At 35.4% G+C, this 24,428-nt stretch overlaps 1 protein-coding gene across 1 annotated transcript in view; it reads right to left on the reverse strand.

The window, feature by feature from the left end:
* KCNH5 (potassium voltage-gated channel subfamily H member 5) overlaps positions 1–24,428 on the reverse strand; it is a gene marked incomplete at both ends in the record, with an annotated part of 359,387 nt that overhangs the window by 64,817 nt on the left and 270,142 nt on the right. The window contains one exon of the mRNA XM_081228128.1: positions 9,580–9,832. Within this exon, the coding sequence (XP_081084254.1) occupies positions 9,580–9,832 (253 nt within the window). The remainder of the gene's footprint in view (positions 1–9,579; positions 9,833–24,428) is intronic.

The following is a 24,428-nucleotide window of genomic DNA, read 5'->3' on the forward strand; positions in this document are numbered from 1 at the left end:
CAATGCTTTAATAGCAGAACTAATGACAGTGTGAAGAGTGGCAAAGGAAGTACTGTTACATCACTGTGAGACAACCATATGATATTTCACAGATTACAAATACATGATTTCACCTCACCTCATAATTACCTCATCATGAGTTAAGGCAGTGACAACAAGATTAAAGAGGACAGAAAGACACAAAAGATATGGTGGCAGAAAACAAAAGCTCCATGATTTGCCTATTGATCTGAGCGAGGTGGAAGGAGTAACATTTAAAATACTCTAGGAAGAAATGTGAACCAAGAATTTCATATCCAGCAAAACGGATTTTCAAGAATAAAGGACACAAACTATATCAACAATATAAAAGAACTCAGGGAATTTTGCTCCCATGGATTTTTCCTACTATTAGTGAATAATCTTCATACAACCAAAATACTTAGAGTGACACTGACATAAAGACTAGTGGTAGCACTAACTATACAGTTACTTGTAGAATTAAGACTAAATGAAGGTTAAAAGGGAGAGGGTACAGTATGCAATGGTTATATGCTTTAACAATATATAGTACAACTACTAAAAATAATGATGGATGGGGGAAAATGGGACAAGCATATGCAAAAATCTTTTTATGTATTTTCAGTAATCATATTGGTGGTGATGGCATTAGTACTGTTATTCTAAGGTTGTTATATTTGTAATGTGGCATAAAGCAATTGAGCAATTATGCAATATTTTAATTATATCATCCACAGCATTCTCAATATGGAAGGAAGTAGTTGAAGATGCAATATAGACACGGATAGATAAAGCCCTATTGTACTCAGTTTTAGTTAAATATATTGTATGAACTCATGAGAAATTTTATTTATATATGTGTTCATATATACATATATATATATACATACTACACACACATACACAGACACACATACAAATATTTTTCTCTTCATTTTATTTATTAAATGGACCAAGAGACAATGACCAACTCAGTAGCAGTGAATATCTGTAGGACAAAGATTGTGAAATATTTTTCACAAAAACAAATTCAAGCTTCTTGGAGAAATGACTAATGGCTGATTCCAGGTGTGGGGCAGAATTATACAAGATGAGGATCTGGTCATATTACATAGCAAAGAAAGACTGCTGTATCAAAAAGGCACAGGAGCCAACTTGAAGAGGCTCTTACTTGCCAAAGATAGGACAGTTTGCACTTCAATAATGGTCAAAACTGCAAAGCACTGAAATTCATCATTTGTTTAAATTCATTAGTACATAAGGATATTTTTAAGAAACTATCTAGGTACCCTCAGAGGATAAGAAACCAATTAGTTATCTTAAAAGTTGGTATATAATGGAGAAGTATCAAGCATATATATGGCCATTCCTATGTGAACTTCACACTGAATAAACAAATAGTAGTTGAGAGGAAGTCTCTCTCTATAAAAGCATTCCAACTAACAAACAAAAATATAAAATTAGAACATGTTCATTTTGCAACTCCCAGTGAATTAATGGATCTAGGCATTGTTAACAGTTGTTAACACCATCAAAAAATGCAACTAGATAATCACGTCATCTGATGAAAGAACACACCCACCTAGAGTCTTGCAAAGGGATTGAACCTGAGTCTAATCATCAAATTTAGAAATAAGCAAATCAAATTTGGTGGTTAGGATGGGTGACACAGTGGGACTTCTCCAGGGGGGCAGGGGTTGTAAAAGTTCTGTTTCTTAACTTGTGAAATGGTTACAGGATCTTTGATTATAAAGTTTCATTAGGTTATATGTTTATATTGTGAGTTTTCTGAATCTGTTTTTTAGTTTGCAAACTTAAAAATTCAAGTAATTTTGATGTGCATGTACTCATCAATAACACCTCCCCCTCTGCATACCAAAAGGAAGACTGAATTCTCAATGGCATTCACCAAGTAAGAAAACCAACACCTACAACTGACTAGCTTTGATCTTCTTAGTGACAAAACGAAACCAACTTATTAAACCTGTAATTAGTTAAGTTTTCAATTCCTTAAAGACAAAAGAATCCTTGATACTTTTTGAGAAAATATGAAATAATGGGCTTAATTAGGGGAAGGCAGGGTAGAGAAGGAGAGTGGGAGCAAGACACTGATATGTAGGTAGATATAAGAAATCTGGAAAAATGAAGATGAAGCTTTCTGTACGTGGATGCCATGACCTCAGGAAAAAAAAAAAAAAAAAGAGCAATGAGAAAAGCAGGCCAAGCATCCCTACTCTGTCCAGAGACTGTGAGCATTTATGGGAAGAGCAGAGGATTCAGCCTAAGAACTGAGACAAGTCACAAGGCCAGTACAAACTCAATGAGTGGAGAAATAGACTCCACCTCTGCATGGAAGAAACTGCAAAGATTTGTGGCCATTCTTGCAATCCTGGAGCATTCTTAAAAGCTTCATTTCCACTTTAATACCTACCAACTAGATGGACCCTGAACTCTTCCAATACCCAGATGAAAGACCCATAAGCAGAACTTAAGATCCTCATCTTGTGTTCTGAGGGCTCATGAGATTCACACTCTGAGCCAGCTCTCCCCAGTCCTAAACACCTGCCTGGCATAAACTAGTCACTGGGAGGAGGACCATATTTGTGGATATTTAGTAGCTGATTAACCATCTTATACTTGGGTCATGTTTGGTTTTTTGTAACATACACTGGTGTGGTACTTAGTGTTGTTAGAAAAAAATTGTTTTTAATAAAAGGAAACAAATTGGTAAAGTTAACATAGGCCCTCCATTTTCTGTCAAGATTAAACCAACTAGTTGCATAATTTCAAAATTCCATTTTAAAATTCCTGTTAAAGAAAGCATCACATTTGTAATGTGATGGTTAAGAGAATGGACATTGAGTCAGATAAATCTGGGTTCAAATCCTATACCCACCACTTATTTTCTAGCTGTGACCTAGGGCAAATCACCTGATACTGCAGAGCCTTGGTTTTTTTCATCTATAAGATGACTACAGCAAATACTTTTTTCACAGAGTAAATTAGAGAATTTGATGTAATAATGCTTATAAGATAATGAGTATTTAACAACTATTGGTATTTAAATCAGACTTTCAAAGGGGTCTGGATTTCATTTCTCAAAAATATACTTTAAATATTTTGATAGGAAATCTTAAAATCAAAACATTACTATAGAGTTTAAATTTTACTTAAGTATAGGCAAGCTCAGTTACTAACTACACATATGATTTTTTCTTTCCATAAACCACTTTTAACTCTTAAATGTTAATTTTCTAGTAAAATTAATTCTAATTTGTAGACCTATTCCTTCCAGTTGATGTCAAAAGTAATGTCACTTTTAGGAATTAAAGCCAATCCCCTTCCACAAATATAAAGTTTTTCTACCATGGTCAATGACCAGGGTACAAGTTAGATTCTTTCTTGCTACTGGGAGTTCCTGATGGAGAACAAGGAAGGAGTGTTTTGTTAAAGAGTTGTTAGTGGCCTCAGATATTTAACATTTATCTTTTCTTATTCTCCTTGTTCAAACTTCCTGGCTAACAGTAGGAAAATATTTTCTCAGTCCATACTAGATCTATGCTAAAGCAAGAGTCTTAGGGAAATGCATTTTACTAAAATCATAGAGATGAAAGAGAAACAGAGGGTAGTCAGTATCTCAAGATAAAACATAAAGAAAATGGCAACAGAATACAGCAATTTTTTGTAGGTACCCAGAACTAAGACAATTATAAAAACTGCTTAATGGCAAAACAAAGTGCTGGCTAATTTGGCTCACTGAACCTTTATTGAGAACCTATTTAAGAGGTCCTATCACAGATGACAGAGAGACAAAAATAAGCGAGACATTTCAAGTACTCACAATGCAGTAGGAGTATAAACAAGTAAAAGATAGACTAAGAACCCTGTCTAGGCATGAAGTAGAAGCCCAGAACAGAGGCGTCTGATCCAGACTAGGGCAAGAAAGGAAAGAGTAAAAGAAGATGAAGAAGCAAGAGACAGACAATTAAAAAGAGGAGAAAAAATGTTCTAAACAAAGGAAGTAGTAAATGCAATCGCTTGCCAGTGAGAGAACTTGGTGCTTAGGAAACATCCTGCAATTCAATACAGTGAAAATAGAGTAGGAATAGGGAATGGCACAAATCAGGCTGGAAAGGAGGGCAAAGACCAAGACCTAAATGGCTTCATAGGCCATGCTAAGAGCTAACATTTTATCCCCAAAATGCTAAAATGATAATCCTAACAAGGAGTCTAACAAGATATTTTATATTTTAGAAAAATTATTGTGGTGGTAGCATAACATAGATTTGGAGGTTGAAGTTAATAACAGATTGAGAGTAGATAGACTTTTCAGATGGCAGCCACAACCCAGAACCAAAATTTTAAGAGCAGTGGTCATGGGAAGGAACATTAAGGATAGGTTAAAGAGACACCAAGGAGATAGAATGAACAAGACTTGGTTTTGATGGATAGTAGAGAGAGGGTTTGAAGTTAAGTCTAAACTACCAGATTGTAAAGACTATATTTTATCCAAAAATCTACATGCTGAGGAATTCTAAAGTATATAATTTAAACCATAGATAAATGTTTTAATCACTACTTAGAAAGTTTAAAACAAGATAAGCATGCAATTTTTTAAAGCAAATAACTGGTTTGCCTATTATAAAAATGTTTAAATTAACTAAGTTCATCATCATCATAATATGTAAAGCGAACCTACCTGGTTCATAGTACAGCATCTCAAAACACAGAAATGTGGATGCAAAAGAAAATAATTTTCTTGGGCTTGGGGATAGCCCTTTTAAGATTTTAAAGTGTGAAGCACTTGACTGTTAATAACAAGTATATGGGAAGAAATCTTAACCACAACACAAAAGTCACATTTTCACAAATTCTCAAAACAGCACAATATTATTCTTTCACATCTCAGATTTTTTCTTTTTGGAATAAAAATAAGAAGAAAATTTTGAATTTTGATAACTATAACTTATGTTTTCTTTGATAATGCACAAATGTTTATAAGAGATGAACTGATTCTAAATAACTGATCCTAATTAAAATGGAATCTTAACCCAGGTTCTAGAAATTACCCTTTTTATATTATTAAGTTCATTTAATTCTGTCTTTCCCTTCCTCGCTTATGCCCTCTTCCCCCAACTTGATAGGGCCATCTAACCCTTCCATCCAAACCCTACATAAACAATCATAGTTCTCTTGGGAATTTAAAGTTACAATTAAAAGACTTAGATACAGATTGTGTTATATTAATAATTCCAACTATATGACTCTAATAATCACAGAAGAGAAAGTATTTTATTCTGTTTATATTTTATTCTCTCAAGTAAAGTGTTTATTCTGAACACAGAAGAGAAAAGACAAAATGTGAATGCAGCAAAACAAATATCTTAGGAGTTGGGTCTAAAGTTAGTGGGGAAATGCCATTTTTATAGTCTCTATACGGTACAATATACTTTGTCAAGACTTAAAAGTAACCTGGCTATTTTAGGCATACCAATAACTCTGTTCACATTAAGTAATTATAGGGTAAAAACTAAAAAGCAAGACGATATTAAAGCATATAAAATATTATGTATGCATCATGAACTTAGTTTGGAATTCTTTGTGTTTCATAAAAAGTGGGAAGGTCAAAAGAAAAAAAAGGTGGAGGTGTAAGAACTGAAAGAACTTCACATTAGAAAAAGACATGAACTGCAATTATCTTCCTATGCCCTATTTAGAAAACAACTTGAAGCCACCTCTCAGTGTTAAAAAAGAAGGTATTTATTGACTACATTTTTTATCTTTCCATTAATTAGTTCTGCTTCAGAACTTATTCATTAAACACCTTAACACTTTTGACACACTAAAGAATTAGGTACCTACCAAGAGACCGTTCAGAGGCAAGGATCCAAAAGAATGCACTGTACCTGGTTTTTGGATTCAGAGATTTTTAATTAATTTTAAAACAACTTCAGTTTTCTACCTTTCAACTGGCAAATAAATCAGTGTAAGAGACAGCAAGGACTATTTATCAGACCAATTTAAAACAAATTCTCATTTTTTTGAGGTATACTGAGATGGGGGAGAGGATGCTGTTTCTGTCTGACCCTTATAAGGGTCATGATGAAAAAGGACACATTTCAATGCTAAAATACACAATTCAAAATGAAGATATAATAGTTATGAATATTTGTACACCAAATAACACAGCAACAACCGGCACAAACTACAGGAGATACAAAGAGACATCGACAAAACACCTTAATAATAAAATACTTTACTATGCCACTCTCAGTTCAAAAATAGATCAAGAGGAAAAAAAAATAAGTAAAGATATTGAAGACCTAATCAACTTACTCAGTAAGGTAGAAAACCTAAGGCTATATGTCAAACTTCACATGCTGATAATTTTTGCAACTTTTCATGAAGTTTGTAATTAGGCTAGCAAAAAATGAGAAGGTAAGAAGAAAAAACAGTAGAAAAGGAATGAACAGTCACAAAGTGTCAGAAGTGATACTGATGAGTTACTGTTTTCCCCTCTCCTTTTCCTAAAGCATTGTTAAAGCATCTTAAGTGTTAAACAAACAAACAAAAATCTTTTTAATTGTAAAAGCAAGTATTTTTGGTTTAGAAAAATCTGAAAACATGTGTCCCCAATGGAAACCACACTGAGAAGTCACACAACAGAGCTGGTGTGACAACTGATCTACAAGTCAAGAAGCTGGTTCGTTAAGGAAGGCCCTTCTGGCAGGTTCCATGCCCCTCAGGTGAAGCACAGATGGCAGCAGGCACCGGACTTCAGCTGCCTCATGGGTGGAACCCGTAAACCATATGAGCACAAGGGTGTATCTAGACCATGGCAGACACACCACTGCATGTGGTGCAGTCGTCTCTCATGTATGACATCATACTCCATCTCCTGCAGAAAGTCACCATGAGTCCATACTCCTAGTCCACAGTCTCCTCAGATTGCCTTCCTATAAAGCCAGATTAGCAGAAGGTGCAACACCAAGGCAGAGTTCCCAAAGCTTGTCTCCATGACTATCTCATCACTATCTCATCACCAGTGACCCACATCACAGGCTCCATGAGGACAGTGTCTTTGCCCAGCACCATGGCACCTAGGTGACCCTTTGAGCCCATGCCTCCCCACCACTCACTTACCTCCTCTTTGGGAGATCACTTATAGATCAAAACTTTTTTTTTTTAAACAAAAACCTTCTGACTGCCTTTTGGCTGAACTAATCTTTGTTAGAGGCCCACACGATAAAGAAAGATTGCCAGAGACGTGTATATATAATTTGATTCATTAAACCAAGAGATGAAAAGTCTCTGAAATCTCAAGATTTTTAAAGAGGATAAACAAAAAGCATGCATTCAAAGAAATAAAATATGACAGATATATGATGAGACTGGGCCAATACCCAGGGGCCCTGTGTTCATTTTTACTGTGTCACTGGGCAAAACCTACTACCATTTTATTTTAAAATGAAAAGAAAATGCATTTTGTCTGTCTCACTGAACAAATGATTCCAGCTTAGCAGATCCAGCCCAGAGGTACTACACTCAGGGCTTTCTCCATCCATCTTTTTAGAAAAGAATCTACCAAGGTAAAGCTATAATGAAGAAAATGGGGCAAAGCAAATGACAATGAGTGCACAGCCAAGGTAATTTATCATGACGGTACTCACTTTAGTGTAATATATTTTATGTCTGTTCTCCCACCCACCATTGACATGAACATGCAGGAAAAAATACACCTGTTTTGGGCTTGTGTTTTATCCTCTTCTTTAAGCAAACAAGAACGGTTGTAGTGTGTATATACTCCATTTTACCACAAAGGATTGTTCTGGCAAAATGTACAGTTTTTAATGAAGGATTATATAACTCCTTTATACTCCAAGAAACAAAGCAGAACAAGCACTAAGCAGCATTAAACACACCCAGAGTGCTGACTCTAAGTACTTTATGCATTTTTCTTGCAAAAAAAATATTAAAAATAAAAAGTTTCTAAAAGAAATTTATGCATAAATATACTATTATTTCTCAACAGTTAAGGAAAGGGTTACAAACAATAGTGTTCAGTCATTTGCAACACTGAATCATTTTCTGTAATCCTTACAAATTTTACTGAGCAATAAAAATTTTACTGTATTTTCCTATGAAGAGTCATTGTTTCTCAATTCTCAGTTCTGTCTTTTTCAAGTAATTGTGTTTTTTGAAATCAGTCCTTTATTTTGGGGCTGGATTTTGCTTTTGCAGTTTCTAAAATATATCAGTCAGTCTTTACTTATGAGAATAAGTGGCATTCAAGCTATGGTAGGTTGACCTCAGTAGCTAAAAAATCCAATAGTTTAAAAATTGAGCTCATTTTTCATGAGATACAAGCCATGAAAAATGTGATCAAAAGGGAGTTGACATCCTGCAATTCTAACTTATTTTACTTGAAAAAACACAAGAAATGATTCTCCTCTGACCTCATTATTGCTTCCTTTTTTAATCTATGTGGACTTCATGCTGCAGATATTTGAGCAGAAAATGATCTAAAATATCATTTAGCAATTTTTTTTACCAAGACAAAACATAAAATGCATTACACTGTCCCCAAACATGTAATTTTTTTTTTTTTTTTTTTTTTTTTTTTTTTTTTTTTGTGGTACGCGGGCCTCTCACTGTTGTGGCCTCTCCCGTTGCGGAGCACAGGCTCCGGATGCGCAGGCCCAGCGGCCATGGCTCACGGGCCCAGCCGCTCCGCGGCATATGGGATCCTCCCAGACCGGGGCACGAACCCGTATCCCCTGCATCGGCAGGCGGACTCTCAACCACTGCGCCACCAGGGAGGCCCTCCAAACATGTAATTTTTAAAAATTTTGTCACTCACATGTTCTGTCACTGTCTTCTTTCATCAGTGCAACTATCTATCAGGTCTCTGAATTTTAGAACAAATTTATTATTAGCTGAATAACTTTCCTGATTCATAAATGTAGATGGACAAAACCAGCTTTAAAAACCTAAGTTTACTTGCATTGTGATTATTCCAATATAATGGGTCAAATTCATTTACCTCCTCATCACTTTCAGCTCACTACTTAGGTCCACCGTGAGGAAGCGGAGAGGTTTAGAGTAAGATGATATGTATGCAAGTCCTAATTCATTTACTAACTAGCTGGGCCAGTCACTAAAGTTTTCTGGGCCTCAATTTATACATCTCTAAAAGGAAATGTCGAACTACACGGGTTCTATTGTCCCTCTGAGACTAACACTCAGGTTACTAAACTGACAATCATTTCACAAGCCATTTTCACACTTACCAACATGGAGGTACAGCCACCTTAGGCTGTGATCACCTCCAGTCTAAAAGGCACTGTCCTATGTTGCCAAAGAAAGTTTAACCAAACCCTCATGCAGCCCATTAAGCTATGACCAATACTAATGTTCTCTGCTGAAACGGAACTACTAGTTTTCACTGAGATTCATCATCTCATTAGTGACCCAATTTCCAAAGTCACCAAGCAAAGGAAATTTCTCTTAAGAAACCTGAGAAGTAAAATCTCTAAAACGGTTACACGTTTGCTACTACGTTAGGAAAGTTCACAGTACCTAAAATAGCCACCACCTCATCATCCTGGATGACTTCCAAGGATCCTGATACCACAAAGCAGAGGGCATCCACACTTTCTCCAGCATGGTAAATGAGGTCCCCAGGAGCACAGTGAATAGTTTGAAACTCTACCGCCAAGGCGCGCAGACACCCGTCGCTGGCCAATCGAAAAGCAGGATGCTCATTAAAAACCTTCCGGTTTAGATGAACACAGATATCAGCTCTCATGTCCTTGGGACAGATGGAAAGGACCTGAAGAAAGTGAGAGATGCATAAGTGAGAAGAAAATAGAGAGGGACTATTTCAGAAAAAAAAAATGTAATCTGACATACTTATTGACTATGACACAGTCTGCAAAACAATGTATTGAGGAAAAAGGTAACAAGACACAGCTCTGCTCTGAAAGATAATAAAAATCCAGTGGGATGGGCTGATGAGCATAGGGGCTATTACAATACAGCACCATATACTAAAGCTCTGAGGGGGTATGGATCTCACCACAGAGACAACAGAGTCTTAAAATGGCCAGGAAGTGTCTCAGAAAAGTAATATAATGTCATCAAAAAGCCAACTAAGATAGGTCATTAACATTCATTTTAGTCTAGTTGCTGTTTTAGAATTTTTTCAAAACTAAATCAAAATTCAGGATAATGGACTTTTACTACACATTGGAGATGGATTCATATTAACCAGTTATAAGACAACAAAATCCACAAAAGCACCCTTGCAACATGACATGCAATTTGACATGGCTGATATAACTCCACTCTCAATGTGTTTTCTTCACTCTGAAATATGTATTTTCAGTTTACTAATGAATTCATGCTCAGGGAGTGAAAAGAATATTCACCAGCCTTCTGTAGGGCTTAGGCAACTAGCAACGTCAGTGCTGGCAAGGTGGGCACATCATGTTGCATGGCAGCCCTTATTCATTCGGGTCTCTGACTCCTAAAGACTGCTGAAAGCAACAGAAGAATAAGCTCTATGTATCCTTTAGAAGAGGGAACAAATGGCAGAAACATGCTTAGAGAGATAGGGGTACAGAGCTTTTATTCCCTGTAGCTTTCAGACAGGGCAATTAAAGACCCAGATTAAAATGGACATTACCCTCACATTATCATCAGAGCATCATCAAGCAAGATATGATTATAGAAGTCAAGACTGCCCAATTTAAAGATGCATGTGCAAATTCACTTATAATCCTCTCCCAACTCCCTTGGTAAACTATTCCTTATAATCAGAAATGTTTTTCTTTGATAGAATTTGAATCCCTCAAGCTGAAGTCTAAGTTGATTTTTCCTCATTAAGTTATACTGAATAATGTTTTCATATAAAATGGTTTTCTTTCCTGTACTAATTGCATTTTTTTTTTTTTTTTTTTGCGGTATGCAGGCCTCTCACTGTTGTGGCCTCTCCCGTTGCGGAGCACAGGCTCTGGACGCGCAGGCTCAGCGGCCATGGTTCACAGGCCCAGCCGCTCCACAGCATGTGGGATCCTCCCGGACCGGGGCACGAACCCGTGTCCCCTGCATCGGCAGGCGGACTCTCAACCACTGCACCACCAGGGAAGCCCACTAATTGCATTTTAACCTTTAAAAAATTACCTAAGGCTTGGAATATCCCCTGACTTTCCTTTTATTAGGGGTTCACTATCAATGAAAAGGAAATTTCTGTTTGAAATGAAAAGCTGGTTGCTTCCATGTGTAGAAGACGAGCCCACGATAAATGTAAAGACCGTTCATTAAATGATGATTTCAGTATCCCTCCTCTTAACCTCTCCTAGTACTGTGATACTATCTCACATCACTTAAGCATCTTTGTGGATTTTTTTTTTACTCCTTTGAATTCCTATATGCAGTACAATCAGCTCACCTATCTTTCTGAAAGAGTTCATCTTTAAGGAAAGGAACACCTAACAGGGATATAGAAGCAATTGGCACTTTCCACATCAGTTATTTTCCATAATAATATAAATTATTTTTTACTATATTAACTTTTAGTGACTTCTGACAATATTAGTCATTCAATAAGCACTTATTGGGCTTCTACTATGGGGCATGCCACTGCATTAAATTCCTGGAACTAGAAGGATAAATAAGATGCTCTTTGCTTTGGGGGAGGTAACCATGAAGTAGGGGGAGGTAGGCGTGTAAAGAGACATTTATAATGCACTGAGAAAAGTGCTACGATAGGGGCATGGCCAAGGTGACATGGAAGCATATGCTGCCTAGAAGTCATTACTTATGACTTAGAGGTACCCTAAAAGATCAACCTCAAGAGGACATGGGTCTGGGTGCAAACCTACCACTTATTGCCTCTGTAACCTAAGGCAAGTTATTTAACGACTCTAAACCCCATCTACGAAATGGGATGATAGTGTTTATTTCATAGGTTCATTGAAGAAATTAAATGAAAGAACTTGAGTTAGCCCAATTTAGTCTTGCACATGGCAAAAGTTAAAGAAAGGCTAGTTTTTATTTTCCCTACTGAACATGAGTATTCCTACAAAATTTACTGCTTTTTTTTTAGTTCTCTAAAAAAGCAGTTTGCTTTTTTAATTTCATTTTCCACTCCTGCCTGAATTCTGTTTCTTGGCTGTTTGATGAGGTTCCAAGCAGAATTAAGAAAGTATTTCAGCATGAGCCTGAATACATTTTAAACTTTAACTAATGTTAATATTATATTTTCCTCAAGTTGAAAATGAAACTGGTGCTAGAAAGCAAAAAACATAAAAGCAATTTTAAAATACATACAGACATGCATAAACATTGCACTGAATAGCTTAATGGGAAAACGGATCAATCTATTTCTATCCCATTTACCTTTCACTGTTTTAGATTCATTTTGGTAATAGTCATTTTATGCCCTTTTAATTATTTCTTTCAAGATTCATGCTGCAAATGAAATCTTCCAATGTTAGCAATATTCCCTGTTCAGTGGCATATCAAAAGAGGATTTTTATTGTATTTTAAGTGCATCTTTCCATTTTTTTTCACTTTCCTTAAGACATTGCCTCATTATTTTGACTCAAGGTATATACTAAACTCCAGACATCATAAAGTGACAAATTAAAACTAAGTGTTAAATAGACCAAAGTCACCCCTAGTGGCAAGCTCCTTCCCAATCCGTATATAGAGAATGTGCTCTATCACGATGTGTGTCATCAAAATATGAGTATAGTGTTATTGTTTTTCTGTAAATGACAGCCCTAATAAGTGTCTTAAGCAAGGCAAAATTTAGTTTTAAGTGATAAAATAAAGTTATCATGCAAGATGACTCTCACACCTGGTCCACTGGTCGCAGTTTCAATGTACTCTGCCTTGAATGTCATATCCAACCTCTCGCTGGTATATTCCCCATTGGATATCTCATAGTTATAAACAAATGAAATTGAATTTCAGTAGAACATATTCAGTTAAAAGTGACCTCTTTTATTTGACTCCCAAGTTGATTATTTACCCCCTCTTCATGTCAGGATAGAAATAAATCAAAGTAGACTCTTAATTAAGACAATAAGTTTTCTTTTTGGAAGAGCTATGGCTGTAATATAAAGGGTTGTTTTTAGAATTCTGCAAACCAAGTGTGAAAAAAAGGAACAATGCCATGGTCTGAAAAAGAAAAATTTTTGAGTATTTATGATGCCAGTTTCATTAAACCCAAGATCAAGAGGTATCATAACAGATACCCCTTAAGCTCCAAAGATCTAACCTCAACACTGAGACTAGATCCTGATCTTAGAGGAAATGCTTTCAGTTTTTCACAATTGAGAATGATGTTTGCTGTGGGTTGTTGTATATGACCTTTATTATGTTGAGGTAGGGTCCCTCTATGCCCACTTTTTGGAGTGTTTTTATTATAAATGGGTGTTGAATTTTGTCAAAAGCTTTTTCTGCATCTACTGAGATGATCATATGGTTTTTATTTTTCAGTTTGTTAATGTAGTGTATCACACTGATTGATTTACATATATTGAAGAATCACTGCATCCCTGGGATGAATCCCACTTGATCATGGTGTATGATCCTTTTAATGTGTTGCTGGATTCAGTTTGCTAATATTTTGTTGAGAATTTTTGTGTCTATGTTCATCAATGATATTGTCCTATAATTTTCTTTTTTTGTGAGATCTTCGTCTGGTTTCATAGAATGAGCTTGGGAGTGTTCCTTCCTCTGAAATTTTTTGGAAGAGTTTCAGAAGGATAGGTGTTAACTCTTATCTAAATGTCTGATAGAATTAGCTGTGAAGCCATGTAGTCCTGGACTTTTGTTTGTTGGAATTTTTTTTTTTTTTTTTTTTTTTAGCCGTACGCGGGCCTCTCACTGCTGTGGCCTCTCCCGTCGTGGAGCACAGGCTCCGGACGTGCAGGCCCAGCGGCCATGGCTCACGGACCCAGCCGCTCGGCGGCACGTGGGATCCTCCCGGACCGGGGCACGAACCCGTGTCCCCTGCATCGGCAGGCGGACTCTCAACCACTGCGCCACCAGGGAAGCCCCTGGAATTTTTTAATCACAGTTTCAATTTCAGTACTTGTGATTGGTCTGTTCATATTTTCTTTTTCTTCCTGGTTCAGTCTTGGAAGGTTGTACCTTTCTAAGAATTTGTGCATTTACTCTAGGTTGTCCATTTTACTGGAATATAGTTGTTTGTAGTAGTCTCTTCGGTTCATTTGTATTTCTGTGGTGTCAGTTGTAACTTCTCCCTTTCATTTCTGATTTTACTGATTTGAGTCCTCTCCCTCTTTTTCTTTTTTTTTTTTTTTTTTTTTTTTTTTGCTGTACGCGGGCCTCTCACTGCTGTGGCCTCTCCCGTTGCGGAGCACAGGCTCCGGACACACAGGCTCCGCGGCCATGGCTCGCGGGCCCAGCCGCTCCGCGGCATGTGGGATCTTCCGGGATAGGGGCACGAACCCGTGTCCCCTGCATCGGCAGGCGGACTCTCAACCACTGCGCCACCAGGGAAGCCCTCCCTCTTTTTCTTGATGCATCTGGCTAAAGGTTTATCAATTTTGCTTATTTTCTCAAAGAACCAGCTTTAGTTTCATTGATCTTTGCTACTGTTTTCTTTGTCTCTATTTCATTTATTTCTGCTCTAATCTTTATTATTTCTTTCCATCTACTAAATTTGGTTTTGTTTGTTCTTCTTTTTCTAGTTGCTTTAGGTGTAAGGTTAAGTTGTTTATTTGAGATTTTTCTTGTTTCCTGAGGTAGGATTGTATTGCTATAAACTTCCCTCTTAGAGCTGTTTTTGCTGCGTCCCACAGGTTTTGGATTATCATGTTCTCATTGTCGTTTGTCTCTAGGTATTTTTTGATTTCGTTTTTGATTTCTTCAGTGATCCATTGGTTGTTTAGTAACATACTGTTTAGCCTCCATGTGTTTGTGTTTTTCACAGTTTTTTTCTTCCCGTAATTGATTTCTAATCTCATAGTTTTGTGGTCAGAAAAGATGCTTGATATGATTTCAATTTTCTTAAATTTACCGAGGCTTGATTTGTGGCCCAAGATGTGATCTATCCTGGAGAATGCTCCCTGTGCACTTGAGAAGAAAATGTATTCTACTGCTTTTAGATGGAATGTCCTATAGATATCAATTAAGTCTATCTGGTCTAATGTGTCATTTAAGGCTTGTGCTTCCCTATTAATTTTCTGTCTGGATGATCTTCCCATTGGTCTAAGTGGGTTTTAAAGTCCCACACTCTTTACTGTGCTACTGTCAATTTCCCCTTTTATGGCTGTTAGCATTTGCCTTATATATTGAGGTGCTCCTATGTTGGGTGCATAACTATTTACAATTGTTATATCTGCTTCTTGGATTGACCCCTTGATCATCATGTAGTGTCCTTCTTTGTCTCTTCTAATAGTCTTTATTTTAAAGTCTATTTTGTCTGATATGAGAATTGCTACTCCAGCTTCCTTTTGATTTCCATTTGCATGGAATAGCTTTTTCCATCCCCTCACTTTCAGCCTGTATGTGTCCCTAGGTCTGAATTGGGTCTCTTGTAGACAGCATATATACAGGTCTTGTTTTTGTATCAACTCAGCCAGTCTGTGTCTTTTGGCTGGAGCATTTAATCCATTTACATTTAAAGTAATTATTGATATAAGTGTTCCTATTGCCATTTTCTTAATTGTTTGGGTTTGTTTTTGTAGGTCTTTTTTCTTCCCTTCCATTGACAGAGGAAGGGATAAAGAAGATGTGTGTGTTGTGTGTATGTGTATATACACACACACACAACACACACACCACGATGGAATATTACTCAGCCATAAAAAAGAACAAAATGCCATTTGCAGCAACATGGATGGACCTAGAGATTGTCATACTGAGTGAAGTAAGTCAGACAGAGAAAGACAAGCATCATATGATATTGCTTATATGTGGAATCTAAAAAAATGGTACAAATGAACCTATTTACAAAACAGAAATCAAGTCACAGATGTAGAAAAAAAACTTATGGTACCAAGGGGAGAAGGTGGGGGGAAGGAGGGATAAATTGGGATATTAGGATTGACATATATACTCTACTATATATAAAATAGGTAACTAATAAGAACCTACTGTATAGCACAGGGAACTCTACTCAATACTCTGTAATGACCTATATGGGAAAATAATCTAAAAAGAGTAGATATATGTATATGTATAACTGATTCACTTTGCTATACAGCAAAAACTAACAAAACACTGTAAAGCAAACTATATTCCAATAAAAAGTAATTATTTAAAAAAACACCCAAAAAAACCACTGAGACTAGAGAACCCCTTTTTCTAAAAAAATTTTATTGGAGTATAGTTGACTTACAATGTTGTGTTAATTTCAGGTATATAACAAAGTGAATCAGTTATACATATACATACAACTCTTTTGTTTTTTTAGATTCTTTTCCCATATAGGCCATTACAGAGTATTCAGTAGAGTTTCTTGTGTTATATGGTAAGTCCTTATAGAGAACTCTTAATAAAACATAAATATAATCATGTTATCTCACTTTCTTAAAAATATAAAAGCTTGCTTCCCCACCAGATAAAGCTCAAGTCCTAAGCAAGCATACAAGGCTCTTTATGGTGGGAGCCTCCTCCAGCCACAACCCTTACTACCTTCCTTCAACCCTGCATCCCAGTCACATGATATTTGTCACCTCTCTAAAGTTGCCATGCTTGCTCATGGCTGTTTGCCTTTACACATGCTGTTCCTTTTGACTGGCATATCCCATCATCTCCTTCTCTGTCTAGTCACCTCTGATTCATCCATCAAAAAAAACAGACCATCTCTCACTGCGTCATAAATACAATTTATATACAACTCTATCATAGAATTTGGTATTGTATAGAAGTGGAAAATGAGAATAAAGGTGTTATGATCTGTATTTTTAAATAAGATCACACTGTAGTAACATTAAATTATCACAGAGTTGAAAGGACTTTGTCCTAGAGATTTCAAAATTTTACTTACAGCAATAAAATTATCCTTTACTTTTTAAATGAAATCTTACATTATGCCCAATATGTAAAGCAGATACAAGCAGAATTATGCTGGATGAAACTCTGATGGAAAAGCAGACTCCTAGGCAGGGCTTCAGAGGTCACATTCATTCATTTAACTCATAGCTACTGAGCTCTGGTTATATGCTAGTTACATGCTGGCTACCATGCAGGCCCTCTAGATCCATGAGCTAAAATTCTCATGGTGCTTGACTCCCTGGAGCTTCCAGACAGGAAAAGCTTGAAAAATCACTGTTCCTAGTCCAATGCCCCATTTTACAGAAAATGCAAATGTATATAACATAAAGGTTATGTGATTTGCTCAAGGCCTCTCAATAAATTACTTGCAAAATCCAAAACTGTTGAGTTCCAGCTCTTAAGCCATGCTCCTGAGTGAAGCTCAACCAGCAATAAAATATAACATCTGTCACTTTCTGATGTTTTCTTGTTCTTAGTGTACTACAAAATTCTTTGCAAATTTGTTTCCATTTATAACTAAACCCTTTCATTTTAGCTCCAGTAAATATAATGCATATAGAATGTGTCAGTAAAGACATGAGGATTCACTGACAAATTATTTATTTATCCATTACTATTTGCCAAAGGGAAGTCATCTTATTTTATATATAAGTTGTAGTGTATATCTTGAAAGGATCTGAACTAGATATTAGCATAGAGAGAACATTTGATAAATGTCACTCAGGTAGATTCCTTCCCCCATCACTTTCATCCATTATGGTATTAGTGTTTAGAGGAAGCTTAGAAGAAGAGTGAGCCTACATGCTTTAATTAGAAACCAAGAAGTTAAATCAAGATTCTCTAAGGAAATGGTTGACTAGAGTCAAAGGAAGAAGGGTTATCCTCTTTTATTCCTTCTTTGAACATACTTTAAAATGTATTTTAATACTCATTATACAAAACATGGGAAATCAAAAAACTATAAAGAAGAAAATAAAATTTCTTCATTATTTATACATATTTATATATGTATATAGCATTTTCATAAAACTTGAGTCTCTAAAGTTTTATTTCATGCTATAATCACTCAATGTCATATTATAATCATTTCCCATGCCATGAAATATTGATTTAAAAACAAAATTTGAGTCACTGCATAATAATCCCTAATATCATTATAACACAATTCACTTAAGCATTGCATTATAACTGGATATTGAGATTTTCAGTTTTCCCTTTCGTAAATCAAGTCATAACAAATACCCTGTACCTATATCTTGTTGTCTAAGGACAGTGTTTTTAGAAGTAAAATTAGTGAGTAATGGATAAAAACATTTTTAAGGCTCTTGCCAAATTGCTTCCCAAACAAGTTGAACCAAATTACACTTTGACTGGCAGTATATGAGAGTATCTTACATGATTTTAATAATCTCTCTCTGAAATCTCCCATTTTCATTTGAAAGAGAAACAAATGGCAATTTCACCTGAAACAAAAGAACTGTATAGTGACATGAGACAGAGGCTGGAACACTTTAGTCTTAGTGGAGGTGGTTTCCTACCACTACTCCCTAGTTCAGTGACCACAGATGGACCACTTCTAATCAATCTACAACAAATTTCTAGTGTGAAAATGGGAATAATTGTATTTTAAGTGCCTAAAGGTAGTGAACTAAACAAGGCTCTCTCTGGAGGTCTCTTACTACTCTAAAATATTTTACTGTTTATCTATGAAATCCTGTATCAGGAATAATATAGTATCAGCTATCTTTAGTAATAATTGATTAGTGAAGATGATCCAGTTTTCTTAGGGCAATGGAATAAATACATTGATGACAATTGATAGGCATTGAAGTCATCGTTGACATTCTTCAGAATTCCTGCTCCCTTTCATGCAATTGTTATGCATTGTTAATTAATCACTGCTCACCAATCCAACTGAGTGGGTATTAAGTTAGTGAAAATTAGTGGAAAATGTCAGGCAAGTGACATTTGCACATAAAACATTTTTACAATCCTTCCTGGGAATGAGGAGTTCAAGACTGCCAACAAGTGGAGTAGTGTTCTCTACAGGAATTCAATTCTCATTCATTTTATAGGAAGAAAAGAAAGCTCACCTTATTATTATTAACTATAGCCTGGCAGCCATGCGGACCAAGAGAGAGCAGCTGTCTGGATGTTAGTCTGCGAATTTCTGGGGGTATCAAAACCTCCAGAGAATTAACTCAGAACCATGTAATGAAATAAAACCAAAGTAAATTAACTTCCATTTTTTAAAAGTAAAAGGTCATATTTAGCGACAGAAGACTGCTCTAACCAGTGAGAGATTATAGATTAAAATCCATAGGTTTCACTTTACAGATAAATTTCCTGTGATTAGATTTCATATACAAAATTGAGACCTAAGGTTTTTGTTTAAAAAACACAGAAAACCAATTCTACCAAGTTTTTCATGATCTTGGTTTTCTAGTAAAGTGAGCAATGAAAAGAAACAAATAGCAGTTGTTACCAATTTTTTAACTTGTTAAAGCTGCTGTTTGGGGCTACTAACTTTCCAAAGCGTAGGGCTCTGATGAAATTTAGAGTTTCTATTGTTCTCTATTCTCTATCTCATGTCTGTATTTTTATATGTGCATATATTTGACTAAATAAGAACACTTTTACACATGTGAAAATATTTTCTAAAATTATACTTTAAAAGTAATTTGATTAATCATGCAGAAGATTGGAAACCATCCTAGAAACAATCTGGACATGATCTTTTTAAAAGTCATCTATGACAAATGATGCTCCCAGCATCTCTAAAAGAATGAGTTCCTCTCTTATATTGTGGGTGGAAGTGAATTAGTACTTCTATTACCTGGTGACAGAAGCTGTATATATATATATATATATGATACCTTAACATCCAACAATTTAACTTGTAGGTATACACTCAACAGAAATGTCTATATATATGGACAAAACCATATGAACAAGTGTAGCAGCACTATTCATAATAGCTCCAAACTGAAAATTACCCAAAGATCCATAAACATTAGATAGATAAATACATTGTGGCATATTCACACAATGGACTACTACTCACCAACAAGAATGAAAGAAGTAACAACTACACATAACATACCTGAATCTCAACAACATAATGTTGGATAAAAAAGAGCTTGACATGAAATAGTATTCTCTACATAAGTCCATTTATATAAAGCTCAGCAACTGGCAAAATCAATATACGGTTCTTGAAGCCAACATATGAGTTACTTTGGAAGGGCAAAGTTGATTAATGCCTGGAAAAAACATGAATATGTTCTATATGTTCTTTCCACATGGATATGACCTATATGGGAAAAGAATCTAAAAAAGAGTGGGTATTTGCAATTGATCCCTTTATTTATTTAAATTAAGATTTATTAGAGTATAGTTGATTTACAATGCTATATTAGTTTCTGCTGTACAGCAAAGTGAATCAATTATACATATACATATATACACTCTTCTTTAGATTCTATTCCCATATAGGTCATTACAGAGCATTGAGTGGAGTTCCCTGTGCCATACAGTAGGTCCTTATTAGTTATCTATTTTATATATAGTAGTGTGTGTATGTCAATCTCAACCTCCCAATTTATCCCTTATGCCCCCTTTCCCCCTGGTAACCATAAGTTTGTTTTCTACATTTGTAACTATCTGCTTTGTAGATAAGTTAATTTGTACCCTTATTTTAGATTCCACATATGAGCGATATCACATATTTGTCTTTCTCTGTCTGACTTACTTCACTCACTATGACACTTTCTAGCTTTTAAAGTTTACTTTTAAAACCACACACAAACATAAATAGTAATTATGTGAGACAATGGATATGTTAATCAGCTTGACTGCAGTAATCATTTCACTATGTATATGTAATCAAATCATCATGTTATGCATCTTAAATATATATAACTTTTATTTTTTAAAAAAGTTACTTTCAAACAGACAGGTATTATCCAAAGAAAATGAATGAAACAGAAATTGGAGCCACTAAATCAGTAGTGACAATTATTTCCAGAATGATTGTAACTATGAATGCTCATGTCTCAACCTACCATTCAGTTCCTAAAGATATGCATCAGGTCTCTTCCAAATTACTTAATGTAATTTAATATAGTTATGTAATTTAATATAAACTGTAGAAAGTAAAGGTAGTCAAAAGAAGTCATGAGTAGTAAATGAAGCAAAAGATATGTGGGTTGATTATTTATATTGCTTCTAATTCCAAATAATTCCATATATGTGTGCATGTGTGTATCCAGATGGATAAAATCAAGCATACAGAAAATAACAGCTAGAAAGTTAAGTTGTCTTGAAAAGATTAGGAAATTATTAAGCAGAAGAGTAACTAATAAAATAAACCAAAATACCAATGTTTGAACAATTGAGATCACATTGAAACATTTTTTCACAATTCTGTCATATATAGATGATAGATACAGTATATATAACAGTGTTTATGTGTAAGATGTCTATGTACTATAAAACCAGAAATCTTTCAAAGAACATCAAGCTCTTCCACTCACTCTCCCAATATGTCGACATTTATAGATTAGACCCTGATCAATATGTTCTTATTGAATAAAGCCTGTTATTTTGTATAATTGAAATGGGATAGCAATATCAGAAAAAGCTTCCTTGTAAATTATAACCTTCACTATTAGTAACGTGTCTCAGGAATTTAGCTCTCTGGGACAACTGGAATAGACAAAAGAGTATAGTTACTTGAATATTTACATACTCAAATATTCCCCCTAGATTTTCTATGGCAGTATTTCATGCATAAGTAAATTATAAGAAACAACATACAGACTATATTAAAACTAATTTTTAAAAGCATGTACAACAAATATAATTTTCAAAGTTAAGAAAATGAAATATAAGCCTTAGATTGAAAGAATATATTTGTAATACATGTATCTTACAAAGGAGTCATATCTCAGATAACATGAAAAACTTCTACAAATCAATAGGATATAGGCAGAAAACCTAATTTTAAAAAATTTAAAAAGAGTTGGGCAATTTACAAAAGAGATTATCTATACAGATAATATGACTTTTAAAGGTGTTCAAAACCATTAAGTATGGGGAAATGCAAATTAAAACCACAATTAGATACCAATACACACACGCCGCAATGGCTAAATGTAAAAGGCTGACAATATACTAAGTCCTGGAGAACATGTGGAGCAACTGGACTATCAGTTATCAGATAGTGAAATGGACTATCCCATTCTAGTGGGAATGTCAAATAGTACAACCACTTCCAAGACTCTGACAATTTCTAATAAAACCAAACTTCTACCAATACTACAACCCATCAATTTCATTCCTATGTATATATACTACAGAAGTCTGTAAATATGTTCATTAAAAGACAGGTACAGGGCTTCCCTGGTGGCGCAGTGGTTGAGAGTCCGCCTGCTGATGCAGGGGACGGATGTGGGTTCTTGCTCCAGTCCGGGAAGATCCCACATGCCGCGGAGCGGCTGGGCCCATGAGCCATGGCCGCTGAGCCTGTGCGTCCGGAGCCTATGCTCTGCAACAGGAGAGGCCAAAACAGTGAGAGGCCCGCGTATCGCAAAAAAAAAAAAAAAAAAAAAAAAAAAAAGACAGGTACAAAAATTTCATAACAGCCCAAATTTAGAAGAAACCCTCGTGTCCATCAGCCATAGAATGAGCAGAGAAATTCTGATATATCCATATAAGTGAATACTGCATATATACTGTATAATTCCACTTATGTGAAGTTTAGCATCGAAATAGTGGTGACAGGAAACAACTCAAATGCCCACCAACTGATGAATGGATAATCAAAATGTGGTAAATTCATACAAGAGAATATTATTCAGTCATTAAAAAGAAGTGAAGTAGTGATACATGCTATAACATGGATGAATCTTGAAAACATGCTAAGTGAAATAAACCAGTCACAAAAGGCCACATATCATATGATTCCACTTATACAAAATGTCCAGAATTAGCAAATCTATAGAGACAGAGAGTAGATTAGTCCTTTCCAAGGGCTTGGGAGAGGGGATAATAGAATAAGTTACTGCTAATGGGGATGAAGTTTCTTTTCGGGGTGATGAAAATGTTCTGGAGAGTGGTGACGGTTACACAACCATGTGAATCTACTAAAAACTACTGAATTGTCTGGGACTTCCCTGGTGGCACAGTGGATAAGACTCCATGCTCCCAATGCAAGGGGCCTGGGTTTGATCCCTGGTTCGATCCCACATGTATGCTGTAACTAAGAGTTTGCATAATGCAACTAACACCCAGTGCAACCAAATAAATAGATAAATAATTTTAAAAAATAAATAAAATAAATAAATAAAACTACTGAATTGTACATTTTAAAATGGTGAATTTTATGATATGTGAATTATATCTCAATTTTTTAAATAGTGGTTTATTTGGAGTAAGGAGGGGACAGTAATTGCCTGGATATGGCATGGGATGAGCCTTCTCGGGTGATAAAAATGTTTTTATCTTGATCTAGGTAGCAGTTACATGGTACATACATACATAAAAATTTATTGATCTTTATGTCTATGATTTGTATAGGTTATTTTTGTGTATGTAGTGTGGGTGAGTACATTTCTCTGACAAAACACTATATGGAAAATCATTACTATCACCACTTTCCAACCACTAAAAATATTAGCATTAGGCAAATTTGGATAGAATTAAGTTGTACCATGCATGGAATAGAACACTGCAGGAGACACAACTACCTAATTTCATTCAATAATTACATAGTACTGGCAGAGAGTGTATTTTTATGTAAAACATACATAGGAAGTGGCATTAATGAATAGTTACAGTTTTTGCATGCAAGTTGCTTGCCTATCTCACCAGGAAAATAAGACAAACTCACTAGTCAGTCAAAGTTAAAAGGAAAGGTGAACAGGTTGCAAAAAGGAAGCCAGCTTTAGGGAAAATACATTATTGGCAGCAGCTCAGAGGAGTGTATAATTAAGGAATGTTTGGGAAAAGGAGAACTGATCTACACAGGCCAAACCAAAGTGAGATCTTGGTCATTTATAATTAATCAATGTTTATGTTTTTTCACTTCATGTAGTTGAAACAGCTTTTTTTAAATGATTGGTACATCATAACGAATTTCTATCACTAAATGTAGTGTCTACTATCTTAAGTTTGTATCAATACTGTTAATAAGACCTGAAAACAGAACAGTAAATACTGCCAGTTTTTTCACTGTTTACTTAATAGTATATATGTTGTCATGGTGACTAAACTGTTTCAATATTTTAAGGACCAAAAATAAACAAACTTTCCTTATTTACATGAGCCCATTTAATAGCACAGGAGACATACATATGTTTTTGTTTGTTTGTTTGTTTTTGCGGTAT

This window comes from Mesoplodon bidens (genome assembly GCF_964165515.1).
Source record: "Mesoplodon bidens genome assembly, chromosome: 3".
Taxonomy (NCBI): Eukaryota; Metazoa; Chordata; class Mammalia; order Artiodactyla; family Ziphiidae; genus Mesoplodon; species Mesoplodon bidens.